We start from the raw sequence: 27,816 nt of genomic DNA, 5'->3' as shown, positions 1-27,816 counted from the left end.
GAAGATGAGAGCTGTGTCCTCTGGAAAACCACAATTCAGCCACACATAGAAGTGAACCAGACAGTAAGGAGTCTGCAGCTTCTGAGGGCTGACAGCTCACGTTTTCTAGTGTGAAATGTTTCAGTTTGCTTTTTAATTTTGCAGCCTTTCTTCACACTGCTCTACAAGATGACAGCAGGCCTGTGCAAGAGGCAGCTAATAGCTCCCATCCCATTCAAACTCTCCAATACCTCCGCGGCTTCAAGATCAGTGTCTGGAATACGCTAAGCGTTTTCACCACGGGAATTGGGGAGAGCTGGCTCTTGTTCCACTAGGTAACAGGAATCACTTTTGCCAATGTTGCTGTCATTGAAGGGCTCTATTGCCAGCTGCCCATTCCAACAAGCCAAGCTTGCTATGCCTGCAAAAGCTTAGCAGCTAAATACTTCCAATCTTCTCTGGAAACCTGAGTGCAAATCAGGCAAAAATAATAACAAGATACACGTGTCCAACTCTGTCTTGTATGGGCCAAGAAATGTGTATTACTTAGTCTCAAATAAGCCTATTAAAAATTCTGCTCCATTTCTACAGTCCTGTTTCTAATGTGCCACTGTCATATATAAGCCTGAAAAAGACTGATAAATAGAAAAGGTAAGTACCAGAAGCTTAGATCGAGTATGCAAACGCCTGTTTCTGAGACTGTCATTTTAATTTTCCTGTAAGTCCCCATTCACCAACTTGTATTATCTAGTCGTATGACTTTGTAAATTCTTCAGGTCAGGAACTGTCCCAATACATTTCACGTTCCACTGCAATCGCCTATATTACATGATACTATTAGTGTGGTAAAATTAAAAACAATGTAAATGTGTCAGGGGACTGCAGCATACTTTTGGAAAATAACTATATTGGTCCTTGGATAGTTAGAACTCTAACTAGAACACAGATTTTGAGCAGAGCTTACGAACAGTTTGGCTTATTTACTATATGCAGCAAGGAAGCAAACCACAACAAATGAGAAGGGATGATCTAGTACATTCTGAAAACTGCAGAGTTTGGATCAGAAGGTAACTTTCCCAGCATGAACATATACAGTCTTCGGGAATCTACAGAGAACCAGCTCTCCAGTCTTTGCTGCTTACGGTTTGTTAATCAACAATACACAACGAGTCACAGGATGCCAAATAACAAACACAAATGTTAGTGTCACTGCTCCTGCTTGGGAAAGCAATGAGTACCAGCAACGGCACTAGCCGGGCCCCCTTCACCAGTGGCCAAGCCAATGACTGAGTTTCTCCAGCTCCAGCTGGGGTTAACCTCTCCTGGGCATTCCCTTACATTTCTGGGTGAATCAAGACTTTCTCAACTTCTTTTGGGTTTTATATTCATGTCCACTGTGCACATCCTTCCTATGAGCCCAGCAGCAGCGTCCTAAGCAACCAAGAACAGTATAATGATGTCTTTTACGGAACGATGGCCTTTAGAGGTGTAAAGCTTGCCCAAGCAAGGCTGCACCATTTCAGCTCTCTCCTGGTGATCATCAATGGCCTGGAGATGATTCTGGAAGCCAGCATGCAAACTGAGGTTTGCTTTAAGGGATGCTACACGTGAAATACCTCATCAGCTGCAATGACTCAAGGCCAGTACCCTTTAAGGAACCTGGTTGGAAGAGGGATTTTTCATTACTCGCTTGCTATGCCAAATCATTGGCATAGATGGGGATTTTAAAGGCAGTTTTAATTATAGTAGGTAAAACCCACACATGATCAAGCTGCAGTGTCAGAAAACCACCAGAACTGAACACTGACCCATTTGGGTTGTTTGTTGAACTTTAATCACTTTCCAAGTCTGACAGCTGCTCAAACTTAATTGCTCATTATGCTTGTAAATAAAAACTGATCTCACTCTCTGATTAGCCAACCATCTTATAGTTGCCATAACAACTTCTTGTCTAATAAGTGATTTCAGATTTACCATTATTTGTACTAGCAGAAAATTTCACAAAGGTCTGAGATCGCTCTTTTCACTAAAATACCCTTCTAATTAGAAGAACTGAAAATGAGTATAGAAAGGGCAGCTCAAAGATAATGAAAACCCAAGCTATTTACTACAACAGCTTAAATATGAGATAAGGGTACCCCAAAACCAAACACATGCTGGATCCTGCTTAACCCCTACTTTTCACTATCAATCATCTTGTTATCATACCTATATCCCATAGCAACTGCTCAGAAAAATACCAAACAGCATTCAGGTAATACTGGTTACAACACGGAGACCAATTTCAAGATTCACTCCAGACAAAATATTCCTGTCAAGTTTGCATATTTTCTCTCATAATCTTAAATTAGGAACCAATTAACTGGCTAAATTCCTTAATACTCTGTTAACTGATAGGAGTGCTTTTTGGTGAACACTGAAGAGTTCAGATTCTTGACAGTGTCATATAAAAGAGAGAAAAATGTTTGTATTGAGCCCAACAGACGTTCATTGTACCAAGTGAAATGAAAGAAGTTTTGGCAGGAAGAGTTACAACACACTATCTCACCTCTGGATCACCTTGGTCAAAAACTTACTTCAGGCTTGACTTTTTGGACAAGATTACTAATTAAAGCCTTACAGATGTCTGAAAAAAATTAATCTGTACTTCAGTAAGTATTTGGTCATCACAGTTTAAGTAAAATACCTCTGTTAAAACATAGGGACATTTTTGTTAATCTGAGAAGACAGTGTGATTGGAAGCTATAAAACAGTGCTAGCCTTTAGGCCTAGTACAGCATAAAGACCTTCCAAAACTTGCTAGGAAAGCTGCTGAAGCTTGCAGCTCATTTAATCTGCTCAAGGTAGCTTTTTGTGTGCACAGGCAATGAAGGACGCCCTTTTCCTTCCAAAAGGAAAACAAATGAAGAAAGCTGTAATTGAGACAAAACTAAAGTTAAAGAAAAGTCAGGAAATACCAGATTTTAAATAAGGGGCTTTTTCTGCATTTACTCAGCTATGCAAGAAATGAGAATTTATTGATATTTGGGTCAAATACAAAGCTGATCACACTTCTTGCAGTAGAAGTATTCCACGAAATTACAGAGGATGCAACATGTCCAAGTTAACAATATCCTCAACATTCCTGAGTATATTTGGGACGTAACAAAGTCTTCCTTGCCTTAAGAATAAGAAACCCATGCTCTGCAAAGTTCTTGGGGTTCAAACACAGTTTATAACATCAGTCTGTGCCTTCACTTTGTGTACGTTTTCTTTGATCTGAATTTGAACAAAGAATTTCTTCCAAAAGTAATCTAATCCAGAAGGCTTCTGAGGACCAGCTGGAGAACAGACTGGCTTACTCTCAAAGAATAAACAGGCTTACAAACTAACCAAATTATTCAGCGGATTTCTTCTGAGTATCTTCTCCTTTTTGAGTCTCCTTATGACACTACATTGCAAACACTGAGCTGCCAAAGGGTTTCTATCAACTGAGAGATACAGAACCATGGGTAAATAATCTATACGTAGACGTGTTGGGAACTACCCAAACACAGACAGGGTATATACATACATGGGCTTTTTTCCTTCCCTAATCCTTGATTCTGAAATGAGTTTCTGAAATTATGGGGCCTACCTTATAATTCTGGCAGATATAGAACAATTGTATTTAAATTTAAAGTCAGTAACAGACTGGCTGAGTTTATTTGCAGCTGTCCTTCTTCATCAATGGAAAGAGAACCTACAGATTGGAAGATCTGGCTCCATGAGTTAGGTAAAGACAGGTTCACCTGTGGCAAAGGACCTGCTCCTAAGCGAAGAGAGATCAAGCTATAGCAAAGCATTTAGACCAGTGTCTTTTTTGCTCAAGAATCATCAATTTTAAGAGAGTCCTTTCCCACTGATGATAACTGAAACACATGAGCAAAGTAATCGAGGAGAACCATCAGCAGAATGACTAAGCAAATACAGAAGACAAGCTCTGTCTATCCTAGAGCAGATTTTTAAACTCAGCAACAAGTTTCTCTTATATAGAAAACTAGTAATTTCCCAGGTGGATGCAAATGAGAAAATGGAAAACTAGTTCTGGATGATCTGTGCAGGCTCATCATACCAGACTTGGGGAGAAAACTGTGTGATGCAAGCTGGCCTTTCCAGTCCCTTCCTAACTTCTCAGGGCTCCTACAACGTTTCTTTCTCCCCTGTGTCCTCCAAATACTTATCCTTTTTATTGCCTATACATTGCACAGATTTTAAAACCAAAACACAAAGCATGAAATGCTTTATTCTTGTGAAATCATTTATTATTTATAATATGAAATACCAGATGACGAAAGAGATTGCCAGGCCAACCCCGAGGAGCACCAGCCCCACAGGTACTAGGCAGGGTCATTTCCCATGAAGGATCGTATCACCAAAATTTCTGCAAAAACTGCTGCTGTTCCTCCACTGACCATTATCACCAAGGATACTACCAAATGCCTTCATCACCTTCAAACAATGCTTAATTAAAAACCCAGTGTAGTTTACAAAATCAAAGGGAAGTCTGACTAATTTAAGTCTGTTCTTAAATCAACCACAGAAAACATACAATACTTTTTTTTTGGTGAAAATTGTTTGGGATGAAATATGAAATCAGTTGGAAAGGTCTGTGGGGATTTTCTAACTGGGTTTTTAGTCAAGCATATTTAAAATATGCCGTTTAAAAATCTTCCAAGTATGTGAACGGAGCAGCATCAAACTGGGAACGAGCTGTCCTCACAAGACAACCTCTCACATACAGGTTTTTATTAGAAGCATATGGAATATACATTTAAGTGTACTGTGCTGGAAAAGATAAAACTGCATTACTCAGAAATACATGCTCTAATACCTTCATGAACTACAATCTGCTTTTGTGCCTATAAAATAAATCCAGTCTTAGAAACCTAGTATTAAATGGTATTATACTAATTATCCAGCTTCACACATGTATGTAGTTTCTCCAAGTTGCCAGACTCATGAGTCAGTATTTATTTGCTCCTTTAAAAGCAAAGACATCCATTTTTGTATTTCATGGATATTTTCCTTACTACATAATCCATTGTCATAAAGTGAAAGCAGATCCAAATAATCTTATAAAACTAAAAGCATTTTATCAGACTCTTTTTTGCATGACTAGCACAATTCTATATGAACAGTGGGGGGCTGGATTTTAAATGACCAGCTACGGGACAAATGTACTTAAACTCTGAGGACAGCACTTTTTATGCCCTCTGTGGGAAAAGACAAAATTCATCTTTTTGATGCTGTGGGTATCTGATAGCAAGAAAAGTTACTGCTACCTTGTACTGAGAAAAGCTTCCCTTAGAGCAGAGCACAATACTTCTGTTGTTATGGGTAAATGTAACCATCTTTCTTAGGATTTTTTATTTTATTGTAATTCAATTAGTGAAAAGAGAGATGATTCTGCCCCCAACAACACGCTGCAAACACTTAATTTTATTGGTACCAGATCCTAAGATTACAGTGTGCACTTTAAACACTGACTTCTGGCATTGGGAAAAGGTTTGTCTTTAAAAAAAAAAAACGTTTTACTTACAGCCCAGCAAAGTAGTAAGTTTACTCTGAAAGGAACTTTGGCAAATTGTGTATGTGGACAAGAAAGCCCAGGTTAATTCCTCCTGCAGGATTACCATGGGCTACTCGCTGTAATACATTTCTTTATTTCTACATGTAGGCATCAACTCATTTATTTAGGAACCATTTTTATTCTAAGACTCATAAAAATCTTAAGATATAAGAAACCTGAAGAAAGGTCTTAAGTGCTTCTTATGGGAAGGAAAAGAAAAAAGTGTTATACACCCCCCAAGCTGAGGTATTTTCTCATTTAAAATAAATAAAAAAAAAGAGAGGGGAACAAAACAGCAGCTCTGGAAACAGACTCTGTCCACCATATTTATTATCAATTTAACAGCCTTGAATGGAAACTGCAAGTGCTTTGATAAAAATCAATTGAAAAGCTGTCTGCCTCACTGTTGCTTCAATAAAGTGCCTCTGTATCTTTTGCTGAAACCTTGTTTTTGTAGCCTCCTTAAACAATACCCCATATTAAATCACCGTACCGGTCCTTCTCTGAAAACAGACTCCAAGGCAAGTGCCCAGACCAGCACCCCTCATTCAAATCTCCCTTCAGTGGCGATGGGGGATGTAAACCAGCATCATCTGATCAGCACCCCCACCCCCAGTTATGCAGGACACCTTAATTTCTACTATGTTGTTAAAAATTAACTTTCAGGTCTCTCTGCACGTAACCCAGGTGCTGGACCTCTCCCTGTAGGTCTTTGGCTCTGAGTTCAAGCAGACTTCAGGCTGTGTCAAGAACGGCTGACTTCAGCAGCACACACAGCCCTGACCAGAGCTCTTACCAAAATGGACCCTGACACTCCCGTCCATCACCCGGTGAGGAGCCCATTTCACACATCACTGCCCCCACTCAGCCCTTCGCACCTGAGGGAGCTGGGGGGGCAGCAGCAAGACTTGGTTTGGATTTAAACAAATAAACACTCTCCTGAAAGCCTTTGTAAAGTCTCCACAGTAGAAAAAAAATAAAACCCTACAAAACATAACTGGTTTTACTGTGTCGTCATGGGTAAGCCCTTATAGCCTATATCAAATAAGCAGAATGAGCACAAAAAGTCACCAGTACTCCACATTCCTGTAATTCAATCCGCTTTAATTATCTAAGATGTTTTCGCTAACCTATTGTAAGGGTATTTGTTCTAATAACCATGAATAGAGTGGTGACACTTTAAAGATGGCTCCCTTGAACAAAGAAAGATAAAAACACAATTTATGGCAGGATGTTGAATCTCAAGGCAAATTCCCACTACTGTAAATTGCAGCTTTTTCCCCCAGGTCAGCCTCTCTCCAGATAGCAAGCACTCTGTCTTCACCATTTTATGATACATCTTCCTGCGCTTCTCCTCCTCCCTGGTCAACAGTATTCTTCAAAATAGTCTTCCTCTAAGGATCTAGTCTGTCTTATTTACAGTATTAACTGGGAAAAATAAACAGTTTGGTCCTAAGAAATGGGCCAACACCCAATGCCACAAAAGATCTTGTCAGCCCCCGGACACACTTGGCAGCCTGCAGAACCCGCAACACCCAACTGAACCTTCTAGACTCTTGCCAACTTTCACAAAGACCTTCACTGGAGCTGGTGGCACGACCACCCCTCGGCTGGCCAGAGCCACGCAGCACAAGCTGTCAGTGAAAGCCCCAGTGCCTCCGGGGCTCCTCATCCAGCATCGCCAACAGTGCTGGAATCACTGGGCACCGAGCACACAGCACCGGTTAAAACCACCAGCAACACGCCAGCCTCCACACAGAGCCCCTGCTCAGGGATCTTCCCAAGGAAGCCTGCTAGGAAGCACCGACCACCAACAAAAGTGAAATTGTGAAGGGTTGAAGGGACCATGAAGACTTCTTCCAAGTCCCATGGGATGCTGAAAAGCATCATTTGCTCACAAAGCCTCTGAGAAGTAATGGATTCTACCACATAATCCTGGGTAAGATTTTTATCTCATATGTAAGATAAATGGTGCAATTACCTCCCTACCTCCCTTCACTGCAACCTCCAGGTAAAAAGCAACATAGAATGAACAAAACGGCTTTTAATTTCAGGAATCTCCTAAGCACAGTGCTGCAGCTGACTGCCTTCCACACAACCGTTGAAAACCACCTACTCTGCTCAGGAAAGGACCTTGCTACAGATGTAAGGACAGTTTAGTGTCCACAGGTCAATTAAATTATCAAAGAAAAATTAAGGTCTGTAATTAGTAGCTACGGTGATGGCTTATACAGTTTTGTTGTGTGACTGCTAGAAATTAAATAGAGGCTACCATACAAGCCAGTCCAAAAATCAGAGATTTCAGCGATGAGGAACCTGGCTGCCATTTAAACTGGCACTTTAGATACAGGAGACTCTATCCATCTCCATTACAAATCCTCTGAGCTCATCCTAGCATTACTTTCCCATATTAAGCAAAAGAGTTAACATAAAAAGCCTGTCTAGCTTCAGACATTATCCAGATAAAGAGAAGGAGAAAAGAGAAAATCCCTTGTATTACCTCTCTCAGCTCTTCCCAAACCTTCCCTGACATCTTTGTTCTTTCAAACCTGGCATTTATCTGAAGACATTGTCTAGCCCTAATTAAATCTTCATGTGAACCACTGCTACTTCCTGGCAGAGAACGTGCATTCTTGGTGTGCTGATGGACCTACATAATTTTCTGCACTTCTCCCTTATGGTGAGTGTTAGGCCTTGCTTGAAAACATCACAACTGTGTTCAACACAATATGTTTAAACAGAAATACAAAATTATTCAGTTTCTTTTAAAGAATGAAGACAAACATAAGTGAAAATTATATTCCACAAGCTCATTGAAAAAAAACCTGTGGAAACACTGGGCAAATAGCACTGTCTGAGAACAAGGCATGCTTTTGTTTTACTGTTATCTCAGAAAGAAATAACTGGCAGTGATATGAGAAGCAGAAAAAATTTCCTTCCAAAATAAAATCCACAGCTATTTCTTCCCCCCCCAGGGATAAAAAAACATTCTTGAAGTGAAGCTGAATTTTGCATTAAGGGAAGTTGCGTTATAAGCCCCTCACACACACCTAACCTTATCTGACGAAAGCAGCTCCTTTAGAGCTTTGTGTTCAAAGCCTCTAAGTTGGCAGCGACTGCTCATTCACAGAGAGCAAGGGGATGTAAGAGCTATGAAAACCTTTGCGCTCCAGAGTTAGAAAGCAGAAGGCTAGAAAAGCAGATTTTACTGCAAACGCCCCCCAACAATTTTTAAGTCTTAAGAAAGCCCCTTGAAACCACTTACTGATGCTAAAAGAAGCTGACAATAAAGAGATGAGAAATTATTGCCTTCCCTTAACAACACACGTTGTCGAAGGCTTGTCCAAGCAGCACAGCAGCCAGCTGTCTGGGCAGATGTGGTCAGATGGCCAAACACAACAAAGCAAATTCACTTTAAAATCATGTTTAACTTTCCGTGTTCTCGTCATTATCCTCACACTCTCGGCACTTCTCTCCCTAACCAGAAGAAATAAACACCCCAGATGGCTAAAGGAAAACAGTAAGCTATACATATGTTCCATATAGTCTGACAAAGTGAGAGTCCAGCCATCTTCAAAGCACAGCGCGAGACTTCAAGGGCCAATTACAAGGGGGTGTCTGCACGTGTGCGTGAGGAGACGGCTATAAGAGAACTTCTGGGGTTTGAGGCCATGACCAGGTAGTCCACAATTTTTTTCCACTTTAATTTCCGAAGACACAAGTCTTCCATCATTCCATAAATTGATGTAGAATAGCTACAGACTATACATAGCTATACAGTATACTATATATAACCCCTAAATAAAGCATTATAATTACTGCTGCTTATGAAACAAATCAAGGAAACTAAGTGCATGGTTTCACTGGAGAGGGATGCTAGCACAAGTGCATTCGGCTGAACATCGCCTTGGCTTCTGGGACTGTGTGCCACGGTCCCCGCTCTGCAGGAACCTGAGCCAGTCTGTTGTTCTTTCCCACTGCAACATGAGAGATCTTATATTTCTTCAGGGCCTAAGAGAAGAAAGCAGGAGGCAATGACAGCCCACCCAACCGTGGGCAAGTTATCAAACTCCACAGAAGTGGTGCCCAGGCTTTCTCTCATGGCAACCCAGACCAAAACCAGACTTGCCACAGTTGATCTGTGGGAGGGAGGGAGTAGACACAGCAACCCAGGAAGGCCTTGGCTGGCCGCACAGTGAAAGGGCACTCAAAATAACCTGCTAATGTCACCAAAGCATGAACAAAACCACAATTCAAGCTTCAGGGTGAAAACTCTAAACCACATCAACCTCCCTGCACATGCACAGGCCCTGAGGCTGGGAGGTGGAGGGGAGCTGAGGTTCCAGCACTTTGGGAAAAAGGTGGCTGAACGACAGGGTGGCTCTGTAACAAGGTGCTCACTCACATGCAGGAAAGGAGCTGGGGGATGCAACAACTTTCCTTCATCCATCAAACATCTTGAAGTGGAGTCACTTGCCTTATGGCAAACAGCCTGCCCAAAGGCACCACTACCCCACAGCCCTCTGCTGCCCCACGATGCACGCTAACCCCCAGAGACCCCCACTAAGGCCTACAGCACCCACCAAACTCGACAGCCCACCACCACTTCCAGAGACCCCATCAACCCTGAAATCCCTGCTACCCCCAGGGGCCCTCTCATACCTCCAGAGCCCCCCACCAGCCCCCACAGATTCCTCACCACCTCCAGAGCCCTCTGTTAACCCTCAGCGATCCCCTCAACCCCCAAACACCTTCACTAAGCCTCACACCTTCCCCCATTAGCTCCAGAGCCCCCCGTGGGCCCTCGCAGCCCCCCCACAGCCCCTCACCGGCCCCCAGAGCCCGCCGCTGTCTAGAGAGCCCCCCGCTGCCTGGAGCCCCCAACACCTTCCAGAGGCCCCACGAGCTCCCCAGGCCGCCCCGGAGCCCCCTGCACCCCCGGGTAGCCTTACCGAGGCTCTGCCCCACCGGGGTGCTGAACGGGTTCCCCAGCAGAAACTCCATCTTGGGATGACAACAAACAGCGGCCCGGCGGCCCCCCCTCCCCCACCCCGCCCTGACTGGCAGCGTCATTCACCAACCACAACTTGCTCTGTTAAGTGAGGCACGCCTTCTTGCATTCGATTGGACAATGACTGGACGCCCCGTGGACTCATAGGCTAAGAAGCGTGCCCATCACTGTCAAGCGAGGGGCCTGCCCCCGCTGTAGTCCCGACCCTTTCCACGCCCTCCGGTTGATGGACAGCAGGGACACCGCTATTGCCGTTCTCCATTGGGCAACGATCAAACCATTCTCTAATATTACTGGACAAAGCAAACGCCAATCATGGGGGCTTCCTCCCGCCCAGAGGGCACGGTGACGGTGTTGATTGGCTGACACGGATTTCTCGCGCTCTGATTAGCAGCCAGCCTTCCCACCCACTCGCTGGCCATTGGCGGCTGAGCCTATCACGTGGCCTCCTTTAGCAACGCGCCTGGGCTTCCTTAGCAACCGGAGCCGAAGCGCAGGTGGGGCTGGGCCTGGAGCCTTGGGGGTCGGGGCTGGGGGGGAAAGGCTTGAGGGGCCGGGATCCGGGCCTGGTGGGTCTCGGGGGGAAGGCGGCAGCTCACCTGCGTCAGAGCCACCCTGACAGGCACAGACAGGGTCCCCGTCAGGGCCCTGCAGGGCCGCGGGTGTCGGCAACGTGGCAGCACTGCCCAGGCCTCCTCGGTCCATCCTGAGCACAGCCACAGAGAGCTGTGGTTTGATAATTAAAAGCCATGACGAGGAGAGAACTCTCTGAACCCAGATGTTTATCCTTCTTGTCCTCCTCTGCAAAAAATCAGCAGAACTTCTTCCGTAATTACAGACACCTTACGCAAGCAAAAGTTTGACGATTCAAGTCCTTCACACTAATTCATTAATTGTGCACAGTTCTAGAAAGATAAGCAGTCTCATTGCCTCCTGGGCAATATTATGGATATTTAAATGAAAAAGCCAGAAGTTCTGACTGACAGAATTGACAGAAAGTTTTGACTGACAGAATTGTCTCCTTCCCAACGAAAAGGTGTCTGTGTGCAGTACTGTATATCGACTGAACTAGACAGCCCTTACTATGGATCTGCATTAATAAGTGCCTTCTTCAGAAAATCGCTGTTGTTGATTATGCATTTTCCTCCTTCCTCAAATTTGTTTTCACTTCTATTACGATGTTGGTGTTTAAACTTTACTGAACTGCTGTTGTTAATTCTTCTATGCTTTAAATACATGCCTCTTACTCTATAAATCAAACTTGCCTATAATGAGAAGTTTACTTTTTAAAACCAGATTGAATAGCACACAGAGCCTTGAATATGCCCTCTTCATGAAGATGGGTTTCAGCAACAGGTGATTGCCATGTGATAGACCACTGCTGTTCATAGGTGCTGCACAGGGCCTCCTTTCCTGCTCTGTTTACCTGGCCAAATACTGGCATTCTTCATGGAAAATGCTCTAATGTGGGGTGAAGTTTGTGTGTGAACATGCCTGGCCCTTTTACACTGCTGGGGCTGTAAGACTGTGCTTAGGTCAAATCGGTGATAAAAGCCAAAGTCTGTCTTTGATACTAGCTGTGAGGTATTAGATCTTCTGAATGCTCAGCTGTGCTTATAGTTTCTGAGAATTGTCATGCCTGTTAAATTAATATTGGTAATAGTAGCCAGGCAGTGATTTTATTTAATTTTTATTTTCTGTCTTTAAGGCTAATACCATCCAAAAATGAGCCAGTTATATAATAGCATCGAGCCAAACATTATTGATGATGAAATGGTTCAGAAAGCTGTTGAAGAGCAGTGTCCAGAGGACATAGAAAAGCTTGTCAAAAGGGAAGGTATTCACTTTAAGGATGTGACGGAGCTACAGCTTAGTTTTAGAAGTGAGTATCAGATTATATACTTTTTTTTCCTTCTTCTTTTGTTACAGGGTAATAGAATTAAGCATGAAGTGGCTAACTGGCCATTAAACAATCACAATTAGCTTGGATTTCTCATGTGAAAAGTAACATCTGGACTTACATTGTTAGTCATACCTGTATGAACTAGTTCCATTAGAGAGAGCTGGGTGCTTTTGCTGATGGGTAACTTTAAAGCTGCTTAACTTTATGCTATTATTGTCACTGCTGTTCTTATTTAACATTTATATTGTGGTGACACCTACAGGCCACAGGCCTATTGGGCCCTTTTGTACGTGGACAAATCAAACCCTGGGCAGGCTCTGCCATCCCTGGAGATTATGTGAGAGCGCTATTTGGTAGATTATGGTGATTACAGTCCCATTCAGTGGCTTCCTCTGGTCATCCGTAGCATTATCGCAGCTTGCCTCTTACTGTCAAGCCAGTCATAAACTTGCATTCGAAAGATGAAAAGGAAGAACATTTGGCTGAACATTTGAGTATTTTAGGGGTAGGTAATTTCATGGGCAAAAATCTGCTTTTGATTATTCATTGCGTGCTCCAGTAAAATAATGTATTAGTTGAGTTCTTCAGAGCAGAATCCCTGTTACCTCACCCTACATGTATTTACTTGCAAATACAAAATACAGAACTATGTGAATATTTTCTGTTTGCAATTCCTTGCTGCTTTCCTCTGCACTCACTGAACGATGATAGCAGCAGAGCAGCTAATGAAATCTTCTGGGAAGCCATTGCAGGGGCAAAGAGAATTGGGAGTGAGAATGTGCTGTATTTTCTGTCACCTTGATCCTAATGTTTTGCTGTACTGCCTAATGACCTGCCCTTGTGATTCTGTTTTTGGAGAAAGCCAAATGCAGGGATATTGATTAGTTCTAAACTGCAGCCTTCACAGAAAGAGTAGACCCCAACTTTCTCTCCTGTGATGAGAATCCCAGGAGCAGGAGAATAATTTACAAAAGGTAGCTGGGCACCACTAGCCTGCAAATGCAGAGAAAAGCAGAGTCTCGTTCCAAACCTCCCTCTTGGAGCTGGAAAGGAAAATGAAGGTCAAGGTCTCGTAGCGGTGGATTCATAAAGCCACTCTTGACTGCAGGGCCATAGTCAGCACCCCCTCAGCGACTCATTGGCGTCGCTGATGAGCAGTGTGCGCTGGTGCAGGACACTGAGGTTAACTGGGCTGTTTCATTGAAATCTCATCCAGCCAGTGGACCTCTCAGCTCTCTAGGGCAGTCATCACAGGCTATCGTACTCTGCTGAAAATCATTTTGGAGGTAAAACGGGACGTGTTTTCCTTGTGCAAGATAGCATGTCTGCTAAACTGAAAGCTGTCTCACATGGAAAACATTTTTTTCTTTCCTGTGGCTTTAGATATCCTGCAGATTGATAATCTGTGGCAGTTTGAGAATCTGACTAAACTGCAACTGGACAACAACATCATTGAGAGGATAGAAGCTCTGGAGAGTCTGGTTCACCTTGTCTGGCTTGGTAAGATACAGGCATATGAGGTTGGATGCCTTCACAGGTGCAAAGCAATCTGCGATAAAGCCAGGATGTTGCATTCCTTCTCAAACACGACTGATAGGAGCTTTCCTAGGGAAGGCTGTCAGCTGTCTGTGTGTTTCCTCATTTGACTGTCAAATGTCAAAATGCCTGAATATCAGAGCTGCAAAACAATCCTTCAAATGTTTAAAAACTGGGTTTAATACATTTGGCGTGGCAGGAACGGGAAGCTGAGATTTTAAGGTTGTTTCCAGGGTTTGTACTCATATTTGGAGGTGACTTTCAGAATATTTGTGGAAACACCTCTGTGATTTAGAAGCCTGTACTCTTTTCAAAGCTAATGCAGACATTTCAGAGCCTAGACCCCACAATCTTTACCCCTATATGCTTAAGTCATCATCATTGTCCCGAGAAGTGCCCATTCTTGTAGTCTTATGTGACTACTTTCAACTGAAAACTCAGGATGCTGATAGCAGCATCACAGCGTGGTGCAGGTTTTGATGCTGGGCAGATCGGTGAGCTTGCTGCTACAGATGCGTAGCTTAGAGCATTCTCTGGGAACTGCAGCTCCATTTCTGGTTGTCAGTGTAAATATATCCTCAGCCGTCTTGGAAAACAGCATACAGGGCTTCGGTTCAGAAGCACATCGTGAAATGTCTGATGGGTTCTTCCGCCCAGTTGCCTGCACTGTTCTGCTGTACAGATGACTAATGCACTTGTGAATCAACAGCTGATCATCACGACGTAAGCAGAGGGTTTTGAAGCACACTCATGGGTTTCGTTTGCCCAAAGGCCGCAGGGGTTCAGCAGCTGCTGCATGAGTGTCTCAGCCATCCAGGGGTGGGGTGATGCAGACAGCTGGTAACTTCATCAGCTATCTTTGGATTCCTGAATGGTTCGGTAGTGGCCTGAGGGCAAGTACTACCCTTAGACATGATGAATGTAGGTGTTATGATAGATGTGCTGGCAGGATAAGAAGAATTATTAACGAATGAAATAGCTAAAGTGAGTACATGGCTTTGCATACCTCCATTGACAACAGGGCGACTGTACACATGGGACTGGCATATGTTGGTCTCGTGGGAATGACCGTGACAGTGGGCACTGGTGTAGCAGACAAGAGTCTGCAAGAAAAAGGGCATGGAGTGTTAAATTTGTCACAGAAATACCCCCATTTTAGGGCATTTCCCCACCTCTTTTCTTGTATTTTGGGTTCTACAAGGTAGAAATCACTTTCAGGTTGTGTATGTGGCCTCTGCACAAAATGTCTTCAACTGTTCCTCTCATTTAAAAGTTGCATGGACAGTTGCAAGGAGATGTGTACATCGCTTCCTGACCCAGAGAACGATGATTTATTGCTGAGCTTTTCCTGTGGGACACTGAACACCCCTGAGGAAAATATTGTACGTGAACTCCTAAAGCAAGAACCAGGCTAAATGCAAGGTCTGAATCAGGATATTCTGCTAGAAATAATTCAGCTTTTGCTTGTAAAACTTCTGATTTCTAAACTCTTCCCCAGACTTGTCCTTCAACAATATTGAAGTAATTGAGGGCCTGGATACGCTTGTCAAGCTGCAGGACCTCAGTCTCTACAATAACAGAATATCTAAAATTGAGCATATGGACACATTGCATGAGCTGCAGATTTTCTCCATAGGAAAGAATAACCTGACCACACTGGAAGATGTGAGTGCTTCTTGTTTTTGCAAATGTCCCCTGTCAAATGATTAAATATTCTAAAACTGACATTTGCCACTGTGTCCGAGCTCCTCCTTAGAGGACAAAATTAGGATTTCACTGCCTTTGTAGTTATGGTTTTGGTAAGCTGTCCCAGTGTTAAGTGCTTACTACAGCTATTTCTCTTTTAGGTTATTGACTCATGGGGGCCCAGTTCTGTTGCTGCTATCAGCTGTGGCAAAATTCCCGTTGGTTCCCATGAAAGCTGGAAAAGGATTAAGTAGCTGTGTATGAGAAAGGAGGGAGCGGAGACTAGGATTTATTTGGGTTCTTTTGAGGGCCGTTTACCAGTCTAAGACCTATGATTTGTCCACTCCATCTGCCTTCTCTCTACACCCATCATTTATATATTCACAATGTGAATTTAAGTATTTCCTTTCCTGAAAGCATTAGAAACTCATAATTTAATGTTGCCTGGGTTTGGCAGCAGAGCAGGATACGTATTGCAACATAATTGTAACAAGAGCAAGGAATTTCAAGGCTGTGTTTCCTGAGCACTGGGAAGTACAGCATCTCTTTCCCCTTGGCATAGGTGATCTATCTCAGGAGATTTAAAAACCTTCGGACACTGAATCTCAGTGGGAACCCCTTCTGCGACGATGAGCAGTATATGCTGTTTGTTGTTGCTCATCTTCCAGACCTGGTGTACTTGGACTTCAAGCTCGTCAGTGACACCACGGTAAGCATTTCTGCATTCCCTGCTTGTGAAATCAGGCAAGAGCATCTTAGAGAGCATTTGCTTTGTTGGTATGCCAGCAATATTCTAGCATTCAGGGCAGGTTCCCTGCAGAAATTAGGCTTACAGAAACACGCAGTGTTTATTCTACCTTCACCTAACAGCTGTGAACCTGTAGGCCAAATTCTATCAAATCTGACAGAGAGGTAGAGGTGTCAGAGGCATGATGTCTTCACAGATTTTGTGAAAATCAGCAGCTGTGTGTGGGAGAGGGGCCTGGTTAATGTTGCCACAGAGAGGCTGCAGTGTGAGTGCAAGCCTTCTTCAAGATCAGAAAATGTCTTGAGGCATGGATCCAGGGGAAGGGAGGCTTGGTGGTCCTGCTGCTCGCTGAGCAGTTTGTTTCAGTAGTGGACTGACAGACTGTCCAGGCAGGCAGGTGCCACTGAATGCACTTCCCACTCTTGATTTCTAAGAACAGCACAGTGCATCCGCACCAGTAACCCATGGGACTGCTTTTAGATCCCAGCTCAAAGGAACAAAGGAGGGTTTTTTGGTTTGGGGTGGGTTTTAGTAACAAAAGAACATGATTCATTGTAAATTCGTTTAGCATGGAGCAGGAGCTGTACTTGGAATATACATTACTCTTACCATAGGATTGGAAAGGCTGGCCAGGTCATTGAGTCCAGTCCCTGCTCATACAGAGAGTATGTCATGAAATTGCACACTTAAATTTGTGAAGCTTCAGTTTCCAGCTAATTAGGTTGTTGTCCCTGCTACTACTTTGACATCCACTCCTCTGAAGCACCTTCTCCTCCCTAGTAAATGTATTAAACTCGTTAGCTCTGATCAAATCAGAGCTCAAATTCTAGAAGTCAAAACAGGGCCTCCTTCTAAACAACCCTAAAGAAGAGGACATGGGGAGAGAAAAGTTTCCTGGGACTGAATCAGCTCAAGTGCATTGAATGCAGAGTCAGAGTAATGTGCCAGCAAAAAAAATGGGATGAGGAGTGGATTAGAAACTTCAGAAGTAGTTTATTAAAAGGCTCACAAAGAGATGAAGAAGCAGATGTCACTCAGGTACATGTTCTAGAAAGATCAAATTCTTATGCCCAGATTTGTTGAGCAATGCTGGATAATCTAATGAAAATATTTTCTTTGTTTGCATTTCTCAGCGAGAAGTTGCAGTTTTAACGTATCAGGATCATACTAAGCCGTTGGAACATGAGGAGGCTCAGGCCCTGGCTCAGCTGGAGGAAAACCAGACAAAGCAGAAAGAGCTGGAGTACCACAAGGTATGTTTTCTTTGGCTGGATTGTATTGTCTCAGGAGAAAGAAGCACAACACATATTGACTTCTCTTTTACCTGCTTGAAGATTTAATGAGAGGTTAACATCGACTGTGCTAAAACTAAGGCTAGGATTAATCTCTGTGATCTCTGAATCTCATCTTTTGAATGAAAACAGGAACTGCTGTGGAATACACATGACGTGGGGGAACATAATTCTTTTTGTTGAACAATGAAACTGCAGATATAGACCCTGCAAAGCTAAATAGTAAATCATACCCAAGGATCTTATCACCCTGACATGAGATTAAGAAAATTACACGTCTGAGGGAACTGTTAGCATTTTCATGGTGCAGTAACTTGGTTTTCTCCTTCACACTAAGTTAATGCTTTTCATTAGTTTTATGGTTAGACTCTTCAGAGCTTTCAGAGATCACTGTACTCCTGTGACCAGACTGAAAACAAGACCAGACAGAATGATGCTTTCAGTTATGGCCTGGCTCTGTGTTCCAGACCTCTAGAAGATCAGACTGGCTGAAGAGCAGGAGGCAGTTAAGTGGCAGGGAGGACACCTGCAGCTCTTCCTTCCATCCCTCCACAAAGTCCACTGACTCTTTATCTGAAAGGATTAATAACCTTGCAGTAAGTGGTTGCATGTAATAATGTCTTATATAAGATTAAACAGTGTTTTCTATCCTTAGGCTAGAGAGTTCTAGCAGCAAAGCCGCATGTGAACCAGGACGGCTTTCACTCCAGTTGCAGGGTGCTTTCATGCCTTCGTTGGTATATCTATTGTGTTGGTATTGCTGTCTCTGCACCAGTGTTCCTTTGCTGGTAAAGTGCTTACAGGAGAGACACATCCTGAGGACTGGCAGCAGGTTGGCACTTTATTTTACTTACATTGCTCTGATTCTCTTCAAAGGCAGCCTTTGTTGAGTACCTGAATGGATCATTCCTGTTTGACAGTATGTATGCAGACGACACAGAAGCTGCCAAACTGGCTCACCTCCCTGGAGTGGGTGACCTGCTGCAGGCATATCCTTCCTGGGTTTAGAATACCTACAGCTAAAATGGAATGCCTTGAGTTAAGAAGGAGATGCATCCACAGGGACTCTTCATCCGTTGCTTTTGTCCAGGGCTGAAAGCTACATTGATCTAAGATCTGAGAGTCTGTGTTCAATTTTGGAATGGTACCAAAAAAACCACTGCGAGACCGTAAGACCACTGACAGCTTTAAGGCTTGATATCTCATGAAATAGGAAGGCTACAAACAAACGGTTTATATTACTGGCAAGCTGGCCAACCCAGTTTGAAACAACCCATTTGTACAACCACTTGTTTCTATCACCAACAGGTCATGAGATTCTAGCGTTTTAAATTCTCACTATTGTAATTACCATATTCCTTTTCCTTCGCTGGAATCAAACACAGTTTTGGTAGCCTTCTTTTATGACCCTTCAAGAACCAAGGCTTTGTACTTACTTTAAGTCTGGAATCCACTTAAAGTTTAAAATGAGCTGTAAGATAAATCTCTGTCAGTTAGATTGTAAGAACGCAGTTGCTAAAATCATGTTGAAATTGAAGTGGTAGGAGATAGGAACAGACTAATCAGAATGATATGAGTCGCATATCTCCCAACCTGACAGAGCTGGCAACATGAAGTTTTCAGGCCAGCACTTTTTTCTGATCATTGCTCCTACACAGGGGGATCAGAAAACAGACACTTTTTTTTCTTTTTTCTTTCCTCATTCAGATTAATAGAGCATTGTCAAGGCCAGTAACTTGACCTTCCTTAAAATTGCATTACACTGTTGGGGAAAAATGCATCACGGCTTAACTACAATAGACTCTAGAAACAATTCCATTGCCAAGATAATAACAGAAGAAAAATTGACGTTATTTTTGTGATGCTACCAAGTCAGTAGTTTATTCTGTGCTCTGGCTGTAGGCTCCAGCGCTGTATTTATTAACTACGCAGACACTATATTCACACTCGTGAAGACAGATAGGGTTGTATGCTTCATTCTGCTTCTGTGTCAGAAAAGAGTCAGAGAAGTATATGTATTTCCTTTTCTTCCTCAAGGTCTTTTTCCCCTCAAGTTGCCACAGCTTTCTCCATACCCTCAAGGTAGCAAAATCCTGTGCATAAAATGTGAACGAGTGACCCAGTCCTGCCACAGACAGACCACTTGGCAGCCTGCTCCCAGCAAGAACCACGGAGCTGACATAACAGTAACTCGTAAGTCTTGATGCTCACTTCTGCAGAGGTAGAAGGAACATAGCATGTTGCTCCACTGAACAAGCAAAATACCTTGACTCCGGTGTCACATACAGGAAGGAGTTTGTCTCAGTTTGTGAGAACCTATTTAACTATGGTCTGAAAGAGTATGAAAAACGAGAAGCTGAAGTCTCCAATTTCTACGAAAGCCTTCATGAAGTGTTAACAGCCAACCAGCAAGAAGGCAGGAAAATAATTCTAGACTTTGAAAATCGGAACAAAAGGGTAATGTTGTCATACTTTTGTTTGTTTGATACATGATTTCTCTATATGCCAACTTTTAATTTCACTGAGAATGAGGGTAACTCCACCAAAATTAGGAAAATTATTCTGGATTTATACTGCTGTAATAGGAATCAGTACTTGATCTCTAATGGCAGAATCACAGAGTGGTTGAGGTTGGAAGGGACCTAAGGGAGTCATCTGGTCCAGCCCTCTGATTGAGCAGAGACACCCACAGCAGGTTGTCTGGGACCATGTTCAGACAGCTACGGAGTATCTCCAAGGATGGAGACACCACACTCTGGGCAGCCTTTTCCACAGAATCACAGACTGATTTGGGTTGGGAGGGACCTTAAACACCACCCAGTCCCAACCCTCTGCCCCGGGCAGGGACACCTTCCACTAGCCCAGGTTGCCCAAAGCCCCGTCCAACCTGGCCTTGAACCCTTCCAGGGAGGGGGCAGCCACAGCTGCTCTGGGCAACCTGTGCCAGGGCCTCACCGGCCTCACCACCCTCACAGGGAAGAATTGCTTCCTTAGATCTGATCTAAATCTACACTCTTCCAGTTTAAAACTGTTAGCCCTTGTCCTATCAGTTTTCCAGTGCTCAGTCACTGATCTCTGTCTACCCATTTCTCACAGTATAAATCTATACCAGGAAAAATTATTGTGTTAGCTAATATAATGTTATTAGCTAACATAATATTAGAAGTTTTTTAGTACTTTATTAGGAGAAGAATTTGGGGATTGAAGTTTCAACCCTTTGGGCAAACCACAACTAGCTAACGCTGACAGCCTTTAGCGATACTGGAAATTCAGCATAGGACAGAATTAACATAGCACAGTGTTATTTTATAGGCCACAAAGGTAAAGAACATTCAAGGCTTTACAGAAAAAAGGTGGCTAAACATGGTGGGGTTTTTTACTTTTGCCATCCAGAAAATTTACCAGTCTTTATGAAAACAGAAATGCTCAACCTTTTTTTTAGTTTAAATATTTTAAAGTAAATTTTAATGTCACTCCCCTTCTCTTTGAGGCCTCCAATAGCTCTTCCTTCATTGAAAAAGGGGGAAGAAAAGGAAGGAGATTGCAGGGCATTCAGTTTGTTTTCAAGTAGTTTTCTACTTCAGTTCATTTTGTCAACAACATCAAGAACTTTAACAGAAAAATTATGTAAAGTTATCATAATGCGTTTCTAGTCTTTTTAAAGCAGAAACTATCCTCTTTTCATTCTGCTCAATTATGGCCACCCATGTGGCTGCTAAGGGCGTAGCTTCTAGCTGGATCCCTTTCTGACCATGTATAATAGATGGATCATTATTTTGTTTCCACAGAAAAAATAAGGGGAGGCTAAAGCCTGGTAACACTGTCAGCTGAGCAGAGCAAGTCCCTGACAACTGACACCGGGCAGAGTCACGAGCGCTGGCTCCCTTTGAAAACCAGGTCACTTTTATTTAGGTGCCTTGTCACACGCTGGCAGCCTGCTGAGTCACTCTGTGCCCAGGTCCTTGAACCTTGCTGACTCATGCTGGCAAACTGGCTCCATCAGCTCTAGTCCGGACAGGAGTTTGCAGCCTCACCAGAAGGCAACAGAAAAAGATTGATATGTATATTCAGTTAACTTGTGCTTGAATTCACAATATATCCTCCATTTGAAAAAAAAAAAAAAAAAAGCCACAAAAAATACAAAACCAACCAACCAAAAACCCCAAAATCAAACCCAATGAGACATGGCTGAGACCAGATTTTGGCCCTTTGTCTTTGTCTGATGTCCTGCAGGCTCAGCTACAGTTTGAGCTGCAAGAACGGGGCACAGTGGTCAGTGTGACAGTTTTTATATAAATACTGGAAGAGTTGGTGTCAAAACTGAACGCTGTATTCTAACAGCATTTGCCCATTCTCTTAAAATTGCCGTGAGAGTTCAAAAGGTGCAGAGGTCCCAGCAGTCTGAAATCCGTAAGCAATTCCTAGGGATTGTTTGTCTCCCTGTAATCCTTTGGCTTGGGTAACCTGCAAAATAACTCTGCTCTCTGAAGTTGGTGAAGGAGCAAAGAAGAATTGAAGGCCTTGAACTTTGAAGTCACTGCTCCCATAGGTGTGGCTTGAATGGCTAGGCAGCCTTTTGAGCCTCTTAACTTGTTTATATTAGAAAAGAAGGTACCTTGTTCTCCCCCCCTTTTAACACCGCAAAGTTGGGGTAATCTAGTCTGTTTGTTCAGACACAAGTCTTGGCAATGGTTTTCATCAGAATTCTGTAGTTTAGCCCATTCTATTTCCTCTTAGAAGTGGATTAGACATGTTAAAACGTGGGGTTTTTTCACCCTATTAATGTTCGATTGTTAACTTATTTCAAACAGACTTGAAAATAATACATTGCTCAGCACAAGAGGATTTTTTTTTTGATCCAAGAAATCATAAATCTTGTCTGATACAAAACTGACGTCAATATTTAATTCTGAAGGGCAATAAATCCTTGCTGTAAGAGGAAGGCAGGCAATGATAGGTACTCCATATTCAGAATACTAAATCCTGACCCTACAGAAGTCAATCAAGATTCTCCTTGACATGAACGGGATCAGGATTTAGGCCTGCATTTCTTTCCACAAAGTAATTGTTAATCTCTTCTTCATGGCCAGCAACATCAAGAATCTAATATTTGTATTTTTTTACTTGAAAAGTGTCAGAAGGTGAACCAAAGTTGAAAGCATGGAAGGGGCAAAGTCTTCTGCTGACTGGAGGATGAGGAAGCGTTTTCACCGCTTCCACTGCATTGCCCCTGGATCGTTAGCGCAGTAGCATACCTCAGCACTGTTGACTACCCAGTATGTAAATCTGGAGACTTCCTGAATCATCACATTTCATTTCAGCTAATCAGCAGCAGGAACTTTTCTCACATATGTAACAAGTTAATTAAATTGCAATGGAGTGCTGAACACAAACTATAAGTAATTTATGTATCTCTGTGTTTAGACGCTGGATGAGATTCATCATGCCAGTAGTTATGATATTGCTGAGTCTAAACAAGCTGAGTACAGGGAGGACATACTTCAGCTGTCAGAAGCACTCATGACCTTGGAAATGCTGATAAGTGACCAGCTGGAGGTAAGGGTCAAGCACATACCAGAGAGACCTCACATCCAGAGCAGAGGGGGGTCATTTTTCTGTTGCTGCACCCCTCTGTTTCGTAGCCCGCTGCACAAAGAGGGGGGCGTGGGTCTTTCCAGTCAGGCTAATGGTTTGTCTCCATCTTATTCTTTCTCTGCTCAGAGTTGATCTGGGTCAGATCAGGCCCTGGACATTGATCCATTGCAACAGATTGCTGTTTCTTAGAGCAGCGCACAGTATGTTCTTTGCATCTATCCAAGCTGATTTCCTAGACTTTAGAGAAAGGGACTCGAGGTCATTCAGTCATTTTATAGGTCCGCATACAGAAGTTGCTGCCTAGCATGGGGTATGCATTTGGGATTCTAGAGGTGTAGTTCTTTGAAGCTGATCTCTGCTATGAATAAGATTAAACACAGTCCTGCTCAGCTTACTGCATTTGCTTGCATAATAGCTGGCTTTTTTCTCCCCAGATTTTTCCTCAAAAACTAGGGCAGGGCTGCTAATGTGCATCTTCGTTAAAAAAAAGAAGTAATCTATTTAAAAATGATCAGTCAGGAGCTGCAGCCTGTGTGCAAGCAGATGCAGCAGTTTACTTTTGTGGATGTGCATGACAGAAAGCAGCAGTTCAAAATGGATTCCTCACTGCATCAGGATGATGCCTTTTAGCGTTTTCTGAATTGGTCCTCACGTATCTGCAGTCACTGATGGAATGAGCAGAGGCATTTCTCCCTGGGTGAAGCGCAGAAGCATTTCTCTCTTTGGGTGGCTGTGTTTAATCTGTTGTATCGAGACATTTAAGTGCAACACTTCACAGATTCTCCATCAGCCATTTTTGAGAGAGGTAATAGGCAGCAGCAATTTTAATTTCTGAGGACTAAACTAAAAGCTGCAGTAAGCCCAGGCATTGGTTATGCTTCCAAGAAGAGGCTCTTCATACACACAAGGAGATTGCAGAATGGCAGCATACAGTAATACAGCACTCTCTGTGCATTACTTAGGTGAGGGTAAAAAAGGATCAGATGGCTTGCTTCAGATGCTGGGTAAAGGTATTCAGTCAACTTCCATCCAATAAACTGATTCTGATTTTCTGTCCCTGAAGGAGGAGAGAAAATCTTGCAGCACTTTCAAAACACTTTAAATGCTTGAGGCAGTGCAGTTTCTAACTGTGCTAATAACAGCAGTGAGTCCAAATTATAATCAGTTGTATATTCTTCCTAGAGTCCCTGAATCCCTTTTATGTTTATGCAGGTTTTCATTGTAATATTTCCTCTTTTTTCCCCTCTGTTAAGGAACTATTAAAGGAATTTAAAAGAAACATTGCTGTCATAGCATCGACATTCATTGAAAACGTTAAAGGGATATATCCTTTTCACAGTATGTTGGCCTGGACCTCCCTGTGATGTTCGTATACCTCACCTCTAAATCCAGAAATGAGCCATCAGTATAGAATTTGATTTTTTTTTTTTTTTTAATCAACAGAAAAAGTCTTTCCTCAGATTTGTAGGAATGGTCATTGAAGGTGCCCAACTTCTTTCTGTGAACACTCTGGAGAGCACAAAAGGCTCTAAGTTCTCCTGTGCTGAAAGTCTGTATGCAGCTTTCTTCCCCTTGGGAATCTTCCTTTCTTCTCCGCACAGCCATGACACAACCCTGGGAAGATCTGGTTAGACTCTTTTCTATGTACATTCTTGCCATAGCAGCCAATAAAATACCTACAAATCTTGTTGAAGTTTCTTTAAACGGCATTCATTTTTGTGTTGTTGTTGTCTTCTGGAGCAAAGTGAGATGAGGATACCAAAGTGCTTCAGTGGCAGGTTACACTAAATATAGAAATCTGTTGGCCTGGTGCAAATAGTTACACCATATTCAGAGTTTAATTTATATCCTGGGGGTCTTCCCTCAGTTTCCTTTGCAAACCTAGGCCTGCTCCAGTTCTGTGTACTATACAGCAGTGAGGATGAGCCCCAGTGTGTGATGAAGCAGAAAGGGTGTCTCCTGACATCACAGCACCTTCTGGCAGCAGCCAGGTTCTTTCCTGAAGCAGGCCACTGTGAGGACACTCAGTCTCTAGTTACAGGAGGTTATTTCAGCTCTATGAGTGAGTGGTGGGGTCAACTTTTTCCTTAGCTATCTTCTCTACGATGACCCAGTGCCGGGACCTGGAAAACCGTCACCATGAAAAGCTCCTAGAGATCTCCATCACCACACTGGAGAAATCGGTCAAGAATGAGCTTGACGAGGATTTGCCAGATGACGTTCGAATGGTGAGAGCACTAAAATACTCATCTCTGCTAGGGAGTCAGCAAGAAGAGGCCACAGCCTCAGAAGGGACAGGGTTTCCAGGAGGCCCAATAGAGCTAAAGCCATGGCTAAACCAGAGCACAACCTCCTCCCAAGAGGCCCCAGCCACTTGGCTGAGCTGCGGTGCCGCCGGCCATCTCCGCTGACCGGGACAGAGGATAACTGCACTGCAGGTTTCCCTGGGCACTGCTAGAGCTGGTGGCAGCAGCCCAGGAGAGGTGCTGAGCAAGTCTCTCTCCTGCCTCCAGCACGACTCACTTCCCTGGCTGATTTCCAGTCATCCCCAAGCCAGCAGGCCCCTAGGCACCATCTTTGCTGCACTCGCAGCTGGTTTTGCTCAGATTCTCCCTGCTTCCCCAGAAGAGTCCGAACACCCTTCTGGCTTCCTTGCACCGGGGCTCTGTTTGCCTCCGTGGTTTCAAAAGGTCTCCCTCGAGCTCCGAAGCTCCTGAGCTGATCTGGAGGCAGGATATGACATTTCAAATGCAGCCTTCCACTGAGCCCTCAGTCTTGCTGTGATAGCAAAGATCCCAAGAGCCTTTCAGAAAGCACAAAGATCATTGCAGTGCTCCAGTCAGCAATGCTGCTGACCTTTTTGCCTCCATTATTCCTTCATTTAGTGGCTAAATGACTTGAGTTTTGCATTTGCTGTGGTTTTGCTCTATCTAGATTATCCCAGCCCTTCCATTACTCCAAGTAATCGAGAGCTGATGGACACAAACCAGACCCCTCAGCCCCGCCGGGGCAGCTCCCTGCTTTATGGCCTGTGCAGATGGCTGCAGTTACGCACCGTTGCTGTGCACCCATTTTGCCTCACTGCCATCCATTTCCACGGAGAAGCAATCTTCATTTGTTCAGCAGCTGCACTTGGCTGCAGCAGGAGAATCATTACGGTTTAGCAAAACCACCCTCTATTTAGAGCCACGGGGGAAGTCACTGCTTCGATGAGAGGCTGGGACTCTCCAAAAAATGAAGATTTACAGCCAGTGCCACCAGTACAAGAGACCCTTCCAAGTGCAATTTTTCCACTTCTCACACCTGCTCGGCCAGGCGTGCTGGAGCATATTGCAGCCTTGCTTCAACACCAGCTGCCCGCAGGGCCCTGCCATGTGCTGTGAGGCTGCCCTGCCTGCACCAGAGCCCGCAGCAGCAGCAGCGATTTGCTGCCTGCTCCAGCAGGAGAGGGCAAGGGTGCTGCCTCAGTTTCCCCACCCATATTAGGGATACTCCATTACACCCTTGCGAGCCCCAGACGCATCCTCACGAATGGTAGAGCACTGGATTCATCCCGATGACTGGGGTTTTGTCAGTTTGAAACAGAGGGTTGATTTTCTTCCCCCAAGCATTGCAGTTACTGTGCTTCTAGGTCTGAGCTCGGCTGCTTTTGTGCGTGCCCGCCTCCCCCCCTCCTCCTCCCCTCACCCGGTCACGTTACCTCCTAGCTTCTTGGGGACAAAACCACCATTGTCAATGCAGTCAACGCGTCCCATGGCAGCCGCCTGCTGAAGATTGATAAGCGAGAGAGTGACATCCTCAGCAACACCTACCGCTGGCAGGCCTCAGTGACAGAGAAGGTAAGAGACCCTCATGCTCAGGGGGATGGGGCACAGACAGGTCTGGCCCAAGCGGCAAGGACGCTGCTAGGAAAGCTCCTAAGCTTTCCTGGAGCCCTCTATGCACTAGGGAGCCAGGCAAGGGACCCTGGCAAGCCTGTGGATTCACTGCTCGCTTTCAATCTGTTCAGATTTTCCAAAATGAGATTGACAGAAACCGCGGCCGTGTCAAAGAGATCGTTCAGTACATCGACAATCTCCAGGAGGAGCTGGGTAAGACAGAGATCCTGGATCTGACAAAATAGGTCTGCCACGGGCTGGGCAGCGGGGATGGCTGTCTCTCTATCTCTAAACTGCCTGGGACATTTCAGGCCAAAAGCATTCTTTTTCTTCCCACCATAAACTGCAAATAAAAGATACTTATTGACTGGAAAAGCGTTTGAAGCTCTGTCTCTTCCATCATGCTGGCACGAAGCCCATGCAGACAGAGCTCAGACCTGCTCACAAGGGGTTATGGATCAGCTGTGAGCTGATTGAACCAAATCATCGTAGCATATCATCCCTGAAAGCTTTGGTACCTGCAAGCACAGTGGCAGGAACCTGCGAGCCACAGACACATGGCAGCAGCTCAGGAGAGGAGTGCTCTCCATCAACCCAC

The 27,816-nt window shown here is 43.9% G+C and overlaps 2 protein-coding genes across 11 annotated transcripts in view; one reads left to right on the top strand and one right to left on the bottom strand.

Moving 5' to 3' along the window:
• The window catches only part of TOM1L2 (target of myb1 like 2 membrane trafficking protein), a 58,571-nt gene extending 47,958 nt beyond the window's left edge, over positions 1-10,613 (bottom strand). For all 10 annotated transcript variants that reach the window (XM_074918798.1, XM_074918799.1, XM_074918800.1 and 7 more), the window contains exon 1: positions 10,522-10,613. In XM_074918798.1, the coding sequence (XP_074774899.1) occupies positions 10,522-10,573 (52 nt within the window). In that variant the 5' untranslated portion in view covers positions 10,574-10,613. The remainder of the gene's footprint in view (positions 1-10,521) is intronic.
• Positions 10,614-12,305: 1,692 nt separating this feature from the next.
• On the top strand, positions 12,306-27,557 carry DRC3 (dynein regulatory complex subunit 3). Its single transcript, XM_074919403.1, has 12 exons — positions 12,306-12,462; positions 13,867-13,983; positions 15,518-15,684; positions 16,268-16,414; positions 17,587-17,706; positions 18,622-18,734; positions 20,028-20,202; positions 23,170-23,301; positions 24,594-24,664; positions 25,445-25,568; positions 27,048-27,179; positions 27,350-27,557. The coding sequence occupies exons 1-12, from the start codon at positions 12,306-12,308 to the stop codon at positions 27,461-27,463; spliced, it is 1,569 nt and encodes a 522-aa protein (XP_074775504.1). The 3' UTR covers positions 27,464-27,557.
• The last annotated feature ends 259 nt before the right edge of the window (positions 27,558-27,816 follow it).

The sequence above is a fragment of the Athene noctua genome, chromosome 15, assembly GCF_965140245.1.
Source record: "Athene noctua chromosome 15, bAthNoc1.hap1.1, whole genome shotgun sequence".
In the NCBI taxonomy this organism is placed as follows: Eukaryota; Metazoa; Chordata; class Aves; order Strigiformes; family Strigidae; genus Athene; species Athene noctua.
This window is presented reverse-complemented; position numbering and strand designations above follow the sequence as displayed.

Excerpts from the sequence above, each read along its gene's own strand:
- DRC3 (XM_074919403.1), top strand. The coding sequence starts at position 12,306 with ATGAGCCAGTTATATAATAGCATCGAGCCAAACATTATTGATGATGAA. Across the intron at positions 13,984-15,517 it reads GGTTCACCTTGTCTGGCTTG|ACTTGTCCTTCAACAATATT; the intron begins GTAAGATACAGG and ends ACTCTTCCCCAG. Across the intron at positions 23,302-24,593 it reads TGATAAGTGACCAGCTGGAG|GAACTATTAAAGGAATTTAA; the intron begins GTAAGGGTCAAG and ends CCCTCTGTTAAG.